This window comes from Rhinolophus sinicus, linkage group LG10, assembly GCF_036562045.2.
Source record: "Rhinolophus sinicus isolate RSC01 linkage group LG10, ASM3656204v1, whole genome shotgun sequence".
Classification (NCBI taxonomy): domain Eukaryota; kingdom Metazoa; phylum Chordata; class Mammalia; order Chiroptera; family Rhinolophidae; genus Rhinolophus; species Rhinolophus sinicus.
In genome coordinates this window covers 17,226,280-17,242,190 of record NC_133759.1, presented here as the reverse complement: position 1 = coordinate 17,242,190, position 15,911 = coordinate 17,226,280, and the positions used below count along the sequence as shown (strand labels likewise).

The 15,911-nt window shown below is 42.5% G+C and overlaps 2 protein-coding genes across 3 annotated transcripts in view; both read right to left on the bottom strand.

Moving 5' to 3' along the window:
• Window positions 1-10,134, bottom strand: part of GLB1 (galactosidase beta 1) — an 81,287-nt gene extending 71,153 nt beyond the window's left edge. The window contains exon 1 of one of the 2 annotated variants that reach the window (XM_019727728.2): window positions 9,825-10,134. In XM_019727728.2, coding sequence (XP_019583287.2) covers window positions 9,825-9,902 — 78 coding nt within the window. In that variant the 5' untranslated portion in view covers window positions 9,903-10,134. Of the gene's footprint in view, window positions 1-9,529; window positions 9,665-9,824 lie in introns of those variants that run through there. The other variant, XM_019727729.2, reaches the window with a different exon arrangement.
• TMPPE (transmembrane protein with metallophosphoesterase domain) lies at window positions 736-7,993 on the bottom strand. Its single transcript, XM_074312711.1, has one exon. The coding sequence runs from the start codon at window positions 7,882-7,884 to the stop codon at window positions 6,538-6,540; it is 1,347 nt and encodes a 448-aa protein (XP_074168812.1). The 5' UTR covers window positions 7,885-7,993; the 3' UTR covers window positions 736-6,537.
• Window positions 10,135-15,911: the final 5,777 nt, after the last annotated feature.

The following is a 15,911-nucleotide window of genomic DNA, read 5'->3' as shown; positions in this document are numbered from 1 at the left end:
AAGAGGAAAGGCTGCCTTCGGAGTTGACTCCTCCAAAATGTAAACAATGCAAAAATTGCCCTGTGTGCAAATTCCACCCTTTCTAAATTAATTGGCACTGGGACAGAATGCTGAAGAGCCACAGTTTTATTTCACACTTGCAGGGGTGTGGTAGCATCAGTATTTACAACACATGAGGACACAGAAAACATATAAAATAAAATCAGTTCCCAGCAAGGCCAAGTCCACATCTTCCTAAGGCCTCCATGTACATAATGCATATATTACTGGAGAAAAAACAAAACACCAGTATAAAACAAAATACCCTCGGACCAAATACACATCAGGGATCTAATACTGTCCAATATAACATTTTAAAAATTATTTAGATTATTTCAGTGGCAAAAAAGCATTAAAAATCTATGAATAAAGAATGTAAATTACAATGGAAGAGGAGGGAAAATGGCAGAATGGAGGAGAAATGAGCCCAGTTTGGCACCAGTTCTCAATCCTCCAGGACTCAGACATTTATAGGTTTACTTTTGCCCCTTCATCTCAGAGAAAAGGTGAAGTGCATAGCTTTTCTTTTTAAATAAATTTTAAAACTATAAAATAATTCTTAAAAGTTAAAAACATACCTAACTTCTCACACAGGAAAGAATCACTTCCAATGCATCTGAAATAGTATTTAGCCCAAGGATAAAAATACATCTTAAACTCTATTCAGGTAAAACAAACAAACATGCATCCAGCAGATTTCATCTTACCAATATTTTATTACTATCATTTTGAATCCATAATATATGTAGTAGGATAGAAAAAATAAGTGATTACATTGGGTTGTTAGGAACCAAAAATTTCAGTGTAAAAGTGAAACAAAAAGGAAGTTAAGTAAAAATCCTGTAATCAGGGATACATGGGAAACCTCTGTACCTTCCACTGAATTTTGCTGTGAACATAAAACTGCTCTAAAAAATAAAGTTTATTTTTTAAAAAGCCTGTAATCTTCTACTTGAATTGGAAATACTACTATAAACTTAAGATTTTTTTCTGTTTCAAAAAAAACATTTATTTTGCAGCAATATCCACTGAAACAGCTTAGAATTGACACTGGCCAGTAGCAATTAGCTCCTCTAACACTTAAATTACGTTTCCACTAAAAAGAGCATGGCTCCTTCAAGAAAAGACTTAATCTAAGTCTGGAACAGAATGTGTACAAAACTAACCTGAAACTATCAAAAACTATTAGGGTCACAACAAAATGACATAAGAGCCGATTTGAAAGGGCTCCAACTGGCAAAGATGGGGTGTTTTAAGTACCAAAAGATTTACCACTTCAACTGACTGAAAAACATCAGATATATAAATATAGCCAAATTCATAATACTCCCTCCCATCCCAAAGAAAAGCTTATTGGTCATCCTTGGATATTGTTGGGGCAGCATCTCATTATTGTGAAATTTGATGAATAAAGAAGAATTTAGCATCTGTCTTGCTTTTGCCATAGACTTATTCAGAGTAACTACACATTTGATGATGAGAAGACACGATGAAATTAAAAATCACCATTTTCAGGGCTAATGGCAGGATTATATTTCTGAGTGCATAAAAATTCCTTCAGGATGCAGAAATGAGGTGAAAGAAGTTTCCATTGTCTCTTGAATACACCAAAGCCAGATAAGACATAACAACAAAAGTGCAGACCAATTGATGAATACTGACGCAAAATATCCTCAACAAAACACCAGCAAACTAAATTCAACAACACATTAAAACACATCCACATGTGGAAGAATAAAGTTGGATCCTTACATTACATCATATAAAAAAATTAACTCAAAGTGGATCAAAGACCTATACATAAGACCCAAAACTATAAAATTCTTAGAAGAAAACATAAGAGGAAATCTTCATGATATTGAACTTGGAAATGATTTCTTGGATAGGAAACCAAAAGCACTGACAATAAAGGCAAAAGTAGACAACTGGAACATCCTTCAAAACTTGTGCCCATCAAGGGACACAATCAATAGAGTGAAAAGTCAATTTATGGAATGGGAATATTTGCAAATCACATATCTGATAAGAGGTTAATATTCAGTAGATAAAACTCCTACAACAACAAAAAATCAAATAACATGATTTAAAAATGGGCAAAGACTTAAACAGACATTTCTCCAAAGATGATATACAAATGACCAACAAGCATATGAAAAGATGTTCAACATCACTAATCATCACAGAAACGCAAACCAAAACCACACTAAGTTATCACTAATAAAAAACAACTGATAAGTTCTGGTGAGAATGGAGAGAAATTGGAATTCTTGTGCAGTGTTGGTGGGATTATAAAATGGTGCAATTGCTCTGGAAAACAGTATGGAGGCTCCTCAAAAAATGAAAAACAGAACTACGATGTAATTCAGCAATCTCACTTCTGGGTATGTATCTAAAAGAATAGAAAACGGGGTCTTGAAGAGATATTTGCACTCCCATGTTCATAGCAGCATTATTCACAATAGACAAAAAAAAAAAGGTAGAAGTAACCCAAATGCCCACTGATGGATGAATGGATAAAGAAAATATGACATGTACATACAATGAAATATTATTCAGGTTTAAAAAAGAAGTCTTATCACATGCTACAACAGAATACATTTATGCTAAGTGAAATAAGCCATCACAAAAACAACAAATAATATATGATTCCACTTATATGAGGTACCCATAGTAGTCAAATTCATAGAAACAAAAGCAAAGTAAATGGTAGTTACAAGGGGCTGAGGTAGGGGAAAAAGGAGTTATTGTTTAGTGGGTACAGAGTTTCAGATTTTCAAGATAAGCTCTGGATATCCGTTTCACAACAGTGTGGATATACTTAATGCCACTAAACTGCACACTTAAAAATCATTAAGATAATAAATTTTATGTTGTTTTTTCAACCACAGTAAAAAAAAAAAAAAAAGACAATTGAGATAATTAGGAAAAACTCAACATTAACTCTTTAGACAGTTAACTGTATTTGAATCCTGTTACTCACCTGTAACAGATACAGCTACTGAACCCTCAGACAATGGAAAAGACATTTTTATTGAGAGGTAGAAGACCTGAGTTCCAGTCCCAAATCTCCTAATTAAGTATTAGATGAGATTAAAGAATTACTGTTAATTTCACTGAATATAACAACAAATTCACATTGAAGTGTTTTTTGGTGAAATTATATTTTCTAAGATTTACCTTTATGAAAAGACCAAAAAAGAAAAAAGAGTGGGGCAGGGATAGATGAGAAAAAAACAGCAGAATAGTCACAATTGTTTAAGCTGGGTGGTGAGTACATGGGGATTCAATACATTGTTCCTTCTACCTTGTGAATATTTTTAAATTTTCACAACAAAAAGTTTAAAACAAACAAAATAAGGGGGGAAGATGGATGGATGTTTAGAATAGATGGCAACAGGATTAATTTACTGAGATTTTATAACAATTGTATCATACTACACATGCTATTGCTAATTTTGAAAAGCATTACGTTTCATTGTAACTTGCATTTAACAGATTTTTTTTAAAAAAGAAACTAAAATCAAATTGAAACAACTTTCAAGCTTCAAGTAAATGTTTCTCACCACCTCCTCCAGCCTGAAGCAAAGAAAGAAGGTAAATGGGTGAAGAACAGAGAACAGAGGTGCAAAGGGTGCAGTGATGAGGGGCCCACCAGGGCCATACCTGGACAGTAATGGAAAAATTCCTGTTCTCAAAACTTTCAGCACATTGTGAAAGGCAAGCCAAGTACGAGAAGGTGTTGCTGACCATTCCCTGAACACATAAGATGGACCCGTTTTATATCTAATAGAAAGAAGTCAGTCACGCAAGGACTTCAGTACAAGGACGAAGGGTACACAAGACTGAAAAATGATGGCACCCAAGAGAAAGAAAAGAGACAAAGATCCAAGTTTAAAAAAAATAGGACTGATGAAAGCTAATTTCATCAATCTCAGAGCACTGAGGAGAAAGACCCCAAATCAAGAAAAGAGTGAAGTAACTGGTGTGGCCAATGAGTCAAACACTAGCAGCTGCACTGAAGGGTGGAAGACAGATGGCACCAACTACTGGAGTCTGGTGAAATCCAAGCAAAAGAGAACTGAAAAGGCAATAACACTGATCCAAAAAATGGGGTCGGGTCACACGAAAGCAAGAGGGTTTGGAAGAGCAAGCTTCCTGAGGCCAGGAGTGTGAGCTTGGAGAGATGCCATGGGGAAGCGCGTCAGGGGACCTGGGAGCTGGACCACTGTCCTGAGCAAGCACCTTCCTCTCCTAAAATCCCACCCTCTGCAAACTGTGTTAAAAGAAAGGGTCTCCAGTGTCCCTTCCTGGGATCTGAATAAGTTTTTCTCCAAACTTATCCTTGGCTGTAAGATTGATTCAATACGAAGGGGGAAAAAATAAGGAAACCACTTGAAATCTCGACCCAAAGACACAAGTGTAAAGTTGACTGGAAGGTCTGCTGTCAATACCTTGGTTGCCCAGAAACAAGAAGGGTGGTCTTTAGGACCCCCCAAGATTCCATTATCCACCAGAGGGACAGAGGAAAATGAAGAAACTCCCTCTGGCCAGGCAGAGCACGCTCGAGCTGACATTAACAGAGGCAGAGGAAAGCAAACCCCCAGTAGTCGCTGCCTTCACAAATCACTGGGCCCAGCAGCAGGTGGAATGCTACCCACTCACATTCCCCAGGATGGCTGCTCCATAAATTCCTGGGGCACCTGTGCCCGACATAGTTCCTTAGCATGCCCCAGAGTGGTGTTTACAGATGGAACACCATTGAGTGCTTCCTGTGTCAACTCGTGTGCCATGTCTCAGTACCTTACCCATGAAACAATCTAGAGATAGATAGAATTATTATTCTCATCGTAGGGTGAGGGAATTGAGGCTCAGTGAGGTCAAGCCATTTGCCCAACCCTGCCTGACCAGTGAGCAACAGTGAGAACCTCTCCAGTCATAGGGGTGTCTGTGTTCCCTGTCAGAGAAAGACGCTCAATCACAGAAAGGTCAATGCTGCGCCTGGGTCCTCAGGCTTCTCAGTGAGGCTTTCCCTAACAGGAATACGCTATTGCCACCCAGGGTAGGGTCTCTTACATGTGACACAAGGGCAGGGCCAACAGAGGTGGGGTCATTCCAGACACAGTGATAACCTTACAGGGGTAACGTCTGCTTGTTTTTCTGTGTCCACTGGTCAGCAGAGATTGCCCTATGATTCTGCGGCCAGAGCCCTAGGCTAGCTCTGATGAGGTTAGGCCAGGGGGTAGGAAGCCATCCAGTAGGAAGGACAATCCCAGCATTCCACAGCCAGGGCCCTGCGGCAGGGAAGGCCTCCAGGCCCTGCCAGAGCACAAAGCCCTGCCACTCTCCATGCAACTTCCCCACTGGAAGAGAGTGAACCTGTTTCTCAGAAAAACATCAGACCCAAACCTGGGGTGGGGCACCCCAACTTCCTGATTCTTCCTCCCAATGTAACAGACATCCTACCCTGACACTAGCCAACTCCCTTCCAGGCCCTGGCCCATGTGCTTATGCGTGAATTGAAATCAGCCTCAAACAAACCACTTTGAAAGACCATGCGCCGATGAAGTTCTCTTTACACTGTTAACTGTTTGAATCCTCTACTGGCCTGTAACAGATACAGCTACTTAACCACTGGACAGTACAAAGAACACTTTCATTCGGAGGCAGAAGACGTGGCTTCTAGCCCGGAATCTCCTACATACCTTGTCATGTTGCCAATGCCCTACCGACCGCTCTTTGCCTCAGTTTCCTCATCTCTAAGTAGGGAAAAGTTGCTAATTAACACACCCAAGTGCTGTATAAAAGGAGACAAGGGAGGCGAAGACCCTCAGATGCAGCAGTACGCTGACCATCACCGACCACAGTGCTCACGTTTCTGTTCAGCCCACCCCTCAATCCCAGAGGCCCAGCTTAAATAGCATCACTCAAGGTCTGGAACAGGATGAGCCCTGAATTCCAGTGGGTTTTGCTGATGCCCTCAATCAAGGTGACTGTGACAGAACCAAGGGGGGAAAGAAAACATTCTTCTCTAGCAGCCAGAGGGACGTCCTTCTCGGCTGCTCTCCTAGATTAGCTAGCAACATGCCCCTTCCCCAGAAAGCTCTGGAAAGTGCCTATGTCCTAAAGACAGTCTAACAACACTCAAGTTCCTTCCCTCCTCTGCTTTCTAGGGGTATCCCTTTCAAGTAACCCCATATTTCGATTTATTCCTGGGAGCTCTGCAGAGGAAGACGGCTTACTCCACGTCATCTGAAAAACAGATGCCTGTTCTTACGCGTGTGACTTTAGTGGCCTCACAAACTGGCCCTCTACAGAGTTAACCTGCCTGAACGTGCCAGGCAGTCCCACCACAAATCACTGTTCAAGCCCAGCTTGTGACAAGGGTGTGTTGGCAGGGCTGGGCAGGAAAGGCCGGAGGGAGTAAAGCAGACAACCCGCTCTGACGAGTGCTGGAGAATGAAAGGCAAGGGCGGTGAGAGCGTAGAGGGCAGGCCAGGTTCAGGGTGCCCGCTGCAGGATGAGCTCTGTAATCTCCGCCCTGCTCCCCAATCTCATGGGTATCCCATAGTAGGCCGTGCCTGGGCTGACATATACAAACGTGGTCTGGGCCACCTGGTAGAGACCAGCAAAGAAAGGGTTCAGGAGATAGGCCGCCACATTCAAGGGGAAGATTTGCCCAGCATGCGTGTGCCCAGAAAGGATCAGGTTAATATCTGGCCGAGCCTGAAGGGCTCTCTTGGCAGCCAGGGGCTGGTGCGCTAGCAAGATGGTGGCGTGGTCTGGGCTGCAGCCCCCCAGGGCCTTCGCGAGATCCATGCCATGGCCAGAGTAGTGCAGGAGGTCTGCTTCAATGTCATCCACGCCAGCCAAGCAGATCCAGTCGTCATCCTTACCACCACCATCACGTTGGGCCCGTGTGGCAGAAATCTTCACATTCTCATTGTGCAGCGGCCTGACATTCAAGGATTCCAGCAGCGCAAACCAGTTGCTGACATCTGACGTGTAGTATTCGTGATTCCCCGTGACAAAGTAGGTGCCGAGGCGTGAATGAAGCTGGCCCAAAGGAGCGACCGCCGTCCGGAGGATCGAGGCTTCTGAATCACAGAGGTCACCCACGATCACGGTAACATCCGGTTGCAGCGTGTTCACCATTCTCACAAACATCTCCATCTTGGTCCTGCCCACGGTGGGGCCCAAGTGAATATCTGAGAGGAGTACAATCTTGAGGTGGTCCATAGATGGGGGCAGCTGACGGATGGGGACCTCCACGGTTTTCACGGCGGGGGGCTGGGCAGCATTCAGAAGCCCAACTATGCTGAGCACAGCGGTCACCACCACTGCCAGGGCCGGCCTGAGTGTCAGCTTCCTTGTCTTGTCGAGGCTGCCCACGACCCTACCACTGCGCCAGGCCAAGAACTGGTAGGCCTGCTCCATGCCACTGAGGGTACAGAGGAAGAAGACCATGATGATGTATGCCCCAAGGCAGGAGTAGGCAGCCAAGGAAAAGAGATAGGGCTCCTCGGCCACTAAAAAGAGCATGGTGAAGAAACTGGAATGGGCCAGTGCCAGAAATGTCACAACAGCCATCTTCCAGAGCTGAAAGCAGGCCGACTCTGCAGCTGGGGAATGGCTAAGGTTGCTGACCGCACTACGCCAGATGTAGAGGGAGCCAATAAGCATGAGTGAATTGGCAAACAGGGCGAGCTGCAGGCGGAATAGCCAACGCCAGGCCCTGAGCTCAAGGTTCTCCGCCAGATAGGAGCGGGAGATAATCATGGACACGAAGACAGTGCCAGCGGCCAGGGCGGCCTTCACACCCAGGGGTAGCTGCCTGAAGATCACCATTTTCTCTGCTCCTAAGAAGGTCCCCTGTCAGTTCTGTGCAGGTGGGCTCTGGAAGGTGAGTTCCTTAGAAAGGACAGTGGCCAAGGAGAGGGTTCCAGGTCAGCTCCGCCTGCAACCAGGAACCGGAGTCAGCTTTGTTGGATAGCAGAGCTTTCTTGTCCCCATTCAAAACCTGAAGGCCACTTACATCTGCCCAACCTGCCTTGAATCCAAGACACCAGTCGCCCTAAAATTTGGGGAGAAATACTGTTATTGTTCAAAGAAACATACGTTTCCTCACATGTAATAGATTTATTATTTCTTAAATAAATTAATAAATATTCTTAAATTTTGTTTTAATTTCTAGCACAGTTAAAGTTTGAGAACCTCTGTTCCAAATAAATATAAACAAGGAAATCACGGAAAGCTCGTTTGCTGGTATCTTTCTTCAGTTCTAGGCCCAGGAGGGACACCTAGATACGTAAGAATTGCTGGGGTGAAGCCAGCTTCCCTGTGTGGGTCTTGGGCACGGAAGTCATAGGTCACCCCCCCCACACACACACACACACATGATGCTGTACAACCATTACTCAAGGGGCTGCCTGGTCCACCAGATCCTCCTCCATAAATCCATCTTTCCCCTCCCCCAACTCTCCTAAATATTGATTAAGCTCCCCACCCCACCCCACGCCTACCCATTTTTCTCTGTTGCTGTTCCCTGGAACTATTGTATTTCCCCAAAAATAAGACCTAACCAGAAAATAAGTCCTAGCATGATTTTTCAGGATGACATCCCCTGAACATAAGCCCTAATGAGTCTCTTGGAGCACAAATTAATACAAGACCCGGTCTTATTTTCAGGGAAACACGGTATTTCCCCAATTCCACCATGGCCAGTGGTTCTCACAACTGGCTAGCTCTCACCCCAGGGTCTCCTTCAGGCCTCCCTGCTAGACCAAAAAAAATAAAAAATAAAAAAAATTGGGACACAGGGACCACAGACTGGGCAGACAGGGATTAGCAAATAATTTGAGGTGACCTTTTCCCAAGAGGAATCCAAAATTAAAACATATTCAGCAGCTGTTTTACAAACAAGATTTTCACCCTAGGTTTTAGATAACTGGATGGCTTTGCTCTTAGGCAAGTTATTCAAAGCCTTTGATGGAAAGGAGCAATTTACAAGTCAACTGGTCCAAATTTCACCATCTTCTACTTAAAACGTACCCCAGGCTCAGCCCACCGAAACTCTGGAGGAACCAAAATGGGTTCGCTGACCGTGCACGCCCCCATCCCTCACCTACACGCCCAGCCAGACCTCCCTCCAGCAACGCTGGCGGCCACCTGCAGCCCGCCTCTCGTCGACCTTCAGCTTGGATCGCTAAACCCTGAAGGTTAAGAAAATCCAAGCCAAAAAAGCAGAGGGTGGGGGGTGGCGAGAAGGGCACAAAAATGTTTGAAGAGAGAACACCTCGAAGGAAATTAATCCAGTGTTCCCACTGCGGGGGCCTCCTCTGACCCCATTTATTTCTCCTTCCGGAGCGCTTCGCAGAGCAGAAACTGGGCAAGGGAGGGCGCCCCAAACCAAAGCCCAAGGCTTCCTCTAATAACACGCGCTACTTGGAATCCCCCTCCCGGAAAATTGCAGAGCTGGAGCGTTCGGGCGCACCTCATCTCACCCACTCGTTGCACCCAAGGGGAAGTGGGTCCGCGAAACCCGCGGCCGGAACGGAACACACAAGCGACAGGGCCACCGGGAAGGACGCGCGCCCCGCCCGGCCCGCCCCCGACGGGAGGGCCAGTCCACTGCCTGCGCTCCGCAGGCTGTCTGCCTGCCGGGGTGCACCCGCGGCTCCCAGGCCCAGCGTCCTCCTGCAGGACGACGGTTGGCCGCAGCCCCAGCCCGTCCTCCGCCAGCATGTCCCCTATCAGTGCATCCCCGCGCAGGGGTCCTGTGGACTCACATGCAAGCCGCGCGCACTGTCCAGCAGCAGCGACGCCAGCATCAGGGAGAGAAAGCGAGCAATCCCCAGCATGTCCATCCTCCAGCCTTTCGGGCGACTCCGCAGTCGGCGCCCGGGCCAGCCGCTCGGCGTCACTTGACTGAGGACCCGAGGCCTGGCACCGCCCCTAGCCGGTCCTGCCGGCTGCCCCGTGGCCTGCTCCGCCCCGTGCCCCGCCCCGTGACAGCAGAGCCGGTGGCAGAGAAGAGGGCAGGACGAGCCTGGGGACCACCCGCGGCCGCGTGACTCCGGGGTAGTGTTATCTGGCCCCTGTCGGCCTCAGCCTGATCCTTTCGAAAGGCAATCAGGCGGCCCGGCTGTCAGCAGCTTGATAACGCACCCGGGGCTGGACTTTAACAAGGGTCTTCTTGCTCCCTGGCTGTTTCAGAGGACAGAGGAGGGAGTTGACACCAGATAAACCTAAGTGGGCGAGACAGAATCGTAGTCCCGCATGCAGCGCTCTCCGGAAAACTCTAAACCGGGCGTCTGCAAAGTGTGGTCCCTGGACCAAGCGTATACCTGGAAATTGTTAGAAATGCAAATTACAGCGCCCCACCCCAGGAACTCTCAATCAGAAACTCTAGGGCTGGGGTCCAGAAATCTGCACTGTTACAAACCCTCCAGGTTATTCCCCTGCATGCTCAAGTTTGAGAACTGTTCTAAGTTACTGATACATTTAGAGGTAGGGTTCAGCTGTGGTAAAATCTTTTCGAATGCCAACCCTCAAGGCACCAGGGTCTGCAGGGTTTTTATTTCATTGTCGGATTTTGAGAGATAAGAGCAACCACCTTTCGATTTTGCACTTGAACCTCTCCACATCCTGGCGATGCTGATGTAGGCAGATCTGTCAAATCAGGGTGAAATAGTCATGCTCCCCTTAAAGAGATAGTCTTAGAAATGCAACATCAGGTGATTTCGTCATTGTGCGAACATCACAGAGTGCTCTTACACACACCTAGGTGGCACAGCTTACTACACACCTAGGCTGTATGGTACAGACTGATGGTCCTAGGCTGGAAACCTGTATAACATATTATTGTACAAAGCAGGAGAATAAATCACGCACAAGAGAAAATGGTGTGATCAAGAGAGGAAGTAAACAAGAGATGTATGAGACAGACGGCTGCTGGTGTAACAGGGCATACTGTTTTACAGCAAACTTTTTTTTAATAAGTAGAAAGACCACACACTAAAATACCTATAAGGGGTGGCCAGTTGGCTCAGTTGGTTAGAGCACAGTGCTCTTGGCGGCGTGGTTGCTGGTTTGATCCCCGCATGGGCCACTGTGGGCTGCGCCCTCCACAACTAGTTTGGGACAACTACTTGACTTGGAGCTGATGGGTCTTGGAAAAACACACTTAAATTAAAAAAAAGTTTTTTAAAATAAATAATAAAATAAAATACCAATAAAAAGTATAATATAGAAAATACACAAACTAGTAAATTGTCATTTATTGTTATCAAGTATTATGTACTGTACATAATTGTGTGTTACATGTCTGTATGACTGACAGTAGATATATTGACACCAGCATCACCACAAATGTGAGTAATGTGTTGTGCTACATTACAATGGCTATGACGTCACTAGGCAATAGGAATTTTTCAGCTCCATTATAAATGAGACCACTATTGTATATGCAGTCCATTGTTGCAGTCCAGTATTATCTCTTTTTACATTTGGGAAAACAAAGGCTCTCCGAAGTGAGTTAGCTGATCTAGGGTCACTGATTACCAAAGCTCTGAGTCTGAAGTAAAAAATCTTTTCCTGGCTGGTTTCCAGCACTACCTGAAAATCCCTCCTTTTTGTCACTGTGCAAGCCTCAGCTTTAACGGAAATTCAGTTTCAGAGGGAAGAGCTTTTAGGGAAATAACTTTTAATTTTTTCCAGCTTTGTTGATTACATGAGTTGACATACCACAAAATACACTTCTTGCCAAGACTTTTTTTTTTTCAGGATCCTCAGTACAAAACAATCCAACCAATCAAGTCTCTGTGTTCAAAACAGTGCTGCAAAGAAGGGTGGGAAAGCCCACTTCAAACCTAAAGGAACACAACCTGAGTCATCCTAACGTTAAAACTAGTACTTTTGTTTTCTACCGCAACCTGAGTCCTAACGTATAACTTTGGCAGACAGAAATCTTTCTTCTTCCTTTTAAAGAAAATTAACATTTAATAGTATAATCCCAAGAACATGTTCTACTTATTTGGAAAAAATAGAAGCTAGGGACCACTCTTTATTCCATGATAATCTGTTCTATGAGAGACAACAAGAAGAATCATTTTGTGACTTTGAAAAATATAACCTTCAAGAAAACTTTGATTGGTAAGCTTTAAAAAAAAATACCATTAGTTAAAAACATTGTTAAGGGAGTTTTTTTGTTTTTGTTTTTTTTCTCTACCTGTATTGGTTCAACTTCTGGTAAGAGTATGTAGAAGCTATGGCTTTTAGGGAATTAAAGAAAAGCTGCAAAATATAATTGATTTGGAAAGATTTTAAATATGGGATCTGTAACAGGATTAAAAAGACAATGAGCTCCAGAAAAATCAAAAATTACCCACAAATCAAGATAATCCAGAGAGTAACAAAAGCGCAGTGAACCATTGCAGAGGGAGTAGCTAGAGACTGCCTGACCAGCTGTGTGGTCACAAGTAAAAGTTAAAAAACACTTTCTGTATCTGTTTTTAAAATAAGTTAAAAAGTTATTTTTTAACTTCTAAAAAGTTAAAAAATAGTCTTAGCTGTGTTTTCCCCCAAAAAGCATCCATTGTGTAACAAAATAGCTATAATTTACATTTGCTCATTTTTGTTCTCCTTTCCCATTGGACATTTCTTTGAGAGTCTGATAAATAGTTACTGGCTTTCCTTTCTCAGGTTCTTTGCTTGCCTGGAATACAGATTCCTTCTCCGTGTACTGTGAAATCCTTTCCCAACTCTTCAATCCTAATCTAGTACTAATGCAAGGGTTTTGGAGGCAGGTACCCTTGAGTTGGAATTCCAGCTCTGCCACTTAATAACTGTGTGACTGTGGGCAAGTTACATAAACTCTCTGAACCTTAATTCCTTCGTTGGTAAAATCGGGATAATAATCTCAAACTCATTGGATAGTTCGGGGAATTGCCAGAGGTGATAACTATAAGACATTTGGCACATGCAGGATGTTAGTGGGACAGTTGATTAAATCAGAATTAGGCCTATAGATTAATTTCCTGATTTTGATAAGAGCACAGACCTAACGATTAAATAATAGTTTTGTATTAATTTATTAATTTTGATCATTGCACTGTGGTTATATAAGAGAATGTCTTTGTTTTTAGGGACAAAGAAAGGCATCATCTTTGCAACTGACTCTCAAACTGTTCAGAAAAAATGTGTGTATACACACGCAGAACCGTAAAGCAAATGTAGGAAAATATTGACATTTGGGGAATTAATCAAGATATTCTTTGCACTGTTTTTTCAACTTTTTTCTAAGTTTGCATTATTGCAAAATAAAGATAAATTAAAAAAAAAAATTTAGCAAATGGCAGATTCAACGTTTCCCTCTTTTTTTCCCAGCCTGATGACCCAAGGTGATAACACGCAGTAGGCATTTGTAACTGAATTGAGGCAGAAAGTGTTTAGCACAGAGGTGTGCTAAATAAATTAAAGCCAGTGACCCAAATCTGGCCTGCTGCCTGTTTTTGTATGGCTTGCCAGTTAAGGATCATTTTTTTTTACCTTTTTAAATGGTTGAAAAATGCAAAAGAATAATATTTTGTGACATTTGAAAACAATATTGAAATGTCAGTATCCATAAATAAAGCTGTATTAGGACACAGCCACTCCCAGTTCTCTACACATTGCATGTGGTTGCTTTCACACTACAGTGGCAGAGCTGAGTAGTTGAAACGGAGACAAAACCTAAAATTTTATCTATTTGACCCTTTACAGTAAAAGCTTGCCCAGAGACTATAGGTTATAGTTTGTTTCTGAGATTTTTTTTTTTAGGGATTGTAAACAATTTATTATGAAATATATCATGTACCAAGAGTATATACAATGTATGTCTGGAGAATAATAATGACAAAACAAACATACAATAATACACAGATTATCACCAAGACCTACAGCTTCTTGGGGATCCTTTCCTGACTATATTCCCTTCCCTTCTGAAAGCTAATCACAATGCTGTACTTTGTCATTGTCATTTCCTTACTTTTCTTTCTGTAATTACCGCAAAGGTATGTGTCCTCAAATAATAAATTGGTTAGTTTTGCCACTTTCTGAAACTTCATTTAATGGAATCATACTAAGTATTCTGTTGTTATTTGGTTTTTATTGTTCAGTGTTATGTTCCTGAGTTTCATCCAGTTTCTGAGATTTTATGTACTTCCCTTGGTATGGTAGTTGAACTAGCAATAATAATAGCCTTAGTAAATAGTAAAATAGTAAAAATAATGCTTTACTACCTGCCTCAGGCTCCAATGGCCTGTTATTATTCACATTTCACAGATGGGAAAACTGAGGCTCAGTAGAGTTAAATGACCTGATGGACTCTCTAAAGTCACATTGCCTGACTTTTGAGCCTGAATTATTTTTACAAGGCTAGGCTTCTTTCTATCCATACTCTATTTTTTAGTTCCTGCCCATGTGTGCATATGTAGTGGGCTGTCATGTAAAACCGCCTGCTCCAGATTGTGGAGGATATGAAGTAACCATGAGAAGGCTGTCGCCCTGCCCTCTAGAGACTCATCTCTAGTGAGACAGATGTTCACATATACAACTAAATATGGCACACGCTCTAATATAGACCAGTGCTACTCGAAAGTGTGGCCCAAGGACCAGAGGCATGAGATAAGCACAGCCATTCGAGGCAGGTATTTAGAAACTTGTAGCAATTTGAGAAAGTTTTTCTGTTGAATCTAATCATGGAAAGATGGATGTGAATTTTGTATGTCCATTTTTACTTCTTTTTTTCTAGTAATTTAATTTTTATCACATTTTTACACCAGGATCAGTCCTTAATAGATGGGAAAGAGCACTGATAACCACAGAAACAAAACTGACCCTTCACTAAAGGTCATTTGAGAAGCATAGAAGCCTCATCAGTAGCACAAGAACAATGAAGGGGAGAGAGGTGTGTGGCCAACAACACAGATGAAAACTTAGTTTTTCTGTCTTAACAGAGCTTTGCACACAAGTTAAGAATCAATCTCCACTGCTTTGATCAATTAATTTTCCCTTATGGTCCTAACTAACAAAGTTTTCTTATTCAGCAAATTTCAAGTCCCAGTGTCAGTTCTGAACTATATTTCAGTGTAAAAATTTAGCTAACTTTACCTTTCTAATATTAAAATTTTCATTAGAGTAATTGTAATTTGGAATAGATTTTAGGAGTATTAAATGACATATGTTAGAGGCAAAATAAAAGCAACGCCTCCACTGAAAAGACATGACTACTCATTGTGATGCTTGACCGGATCTTGGACTAGGAAAAAAATAATAACTACAAATGATATTATAAGACAATTAACAAAAGTTGACCATAGACTATGGATTAGAAAATAATAGTGTATTGATATTAAATTTCCTAGTTTTGATAATGATACTGTAGCTGTGTTCTTAGGACATACATTCTGAAATATTGAGGGGTAAAGGAGCATAAGGTCTTCAACTTACTGTCAAATGGTAACAATAATATGTATATGTTTATATACAATTATATATTATACAAAATATACGATATATTACATGTATATAATAAGAGAGCAAATGTTGGAACAAATAAGGCAAAATGTTACCAATTGATGAATTAGGTAAAGGGCATACAGGAATTCTTATATCAAAAAATTATTTAAAATCTAAAAATTAAAGTTTCCAGCCTATGGATGTGGACACTTCTGCTGCACAGCAATTCTTTATCTTTCTCACATGTCTTTAAGTTTTCTGACACAGAAAATCCTGAGACCTGTGACCTGGGGTTAAGTTGTACAACCACCTGATGGGTATTGTTGTAAAAGAATAAAAAGATAAAATTGTGAAATAATGGGGAAACAGTGTCCCAC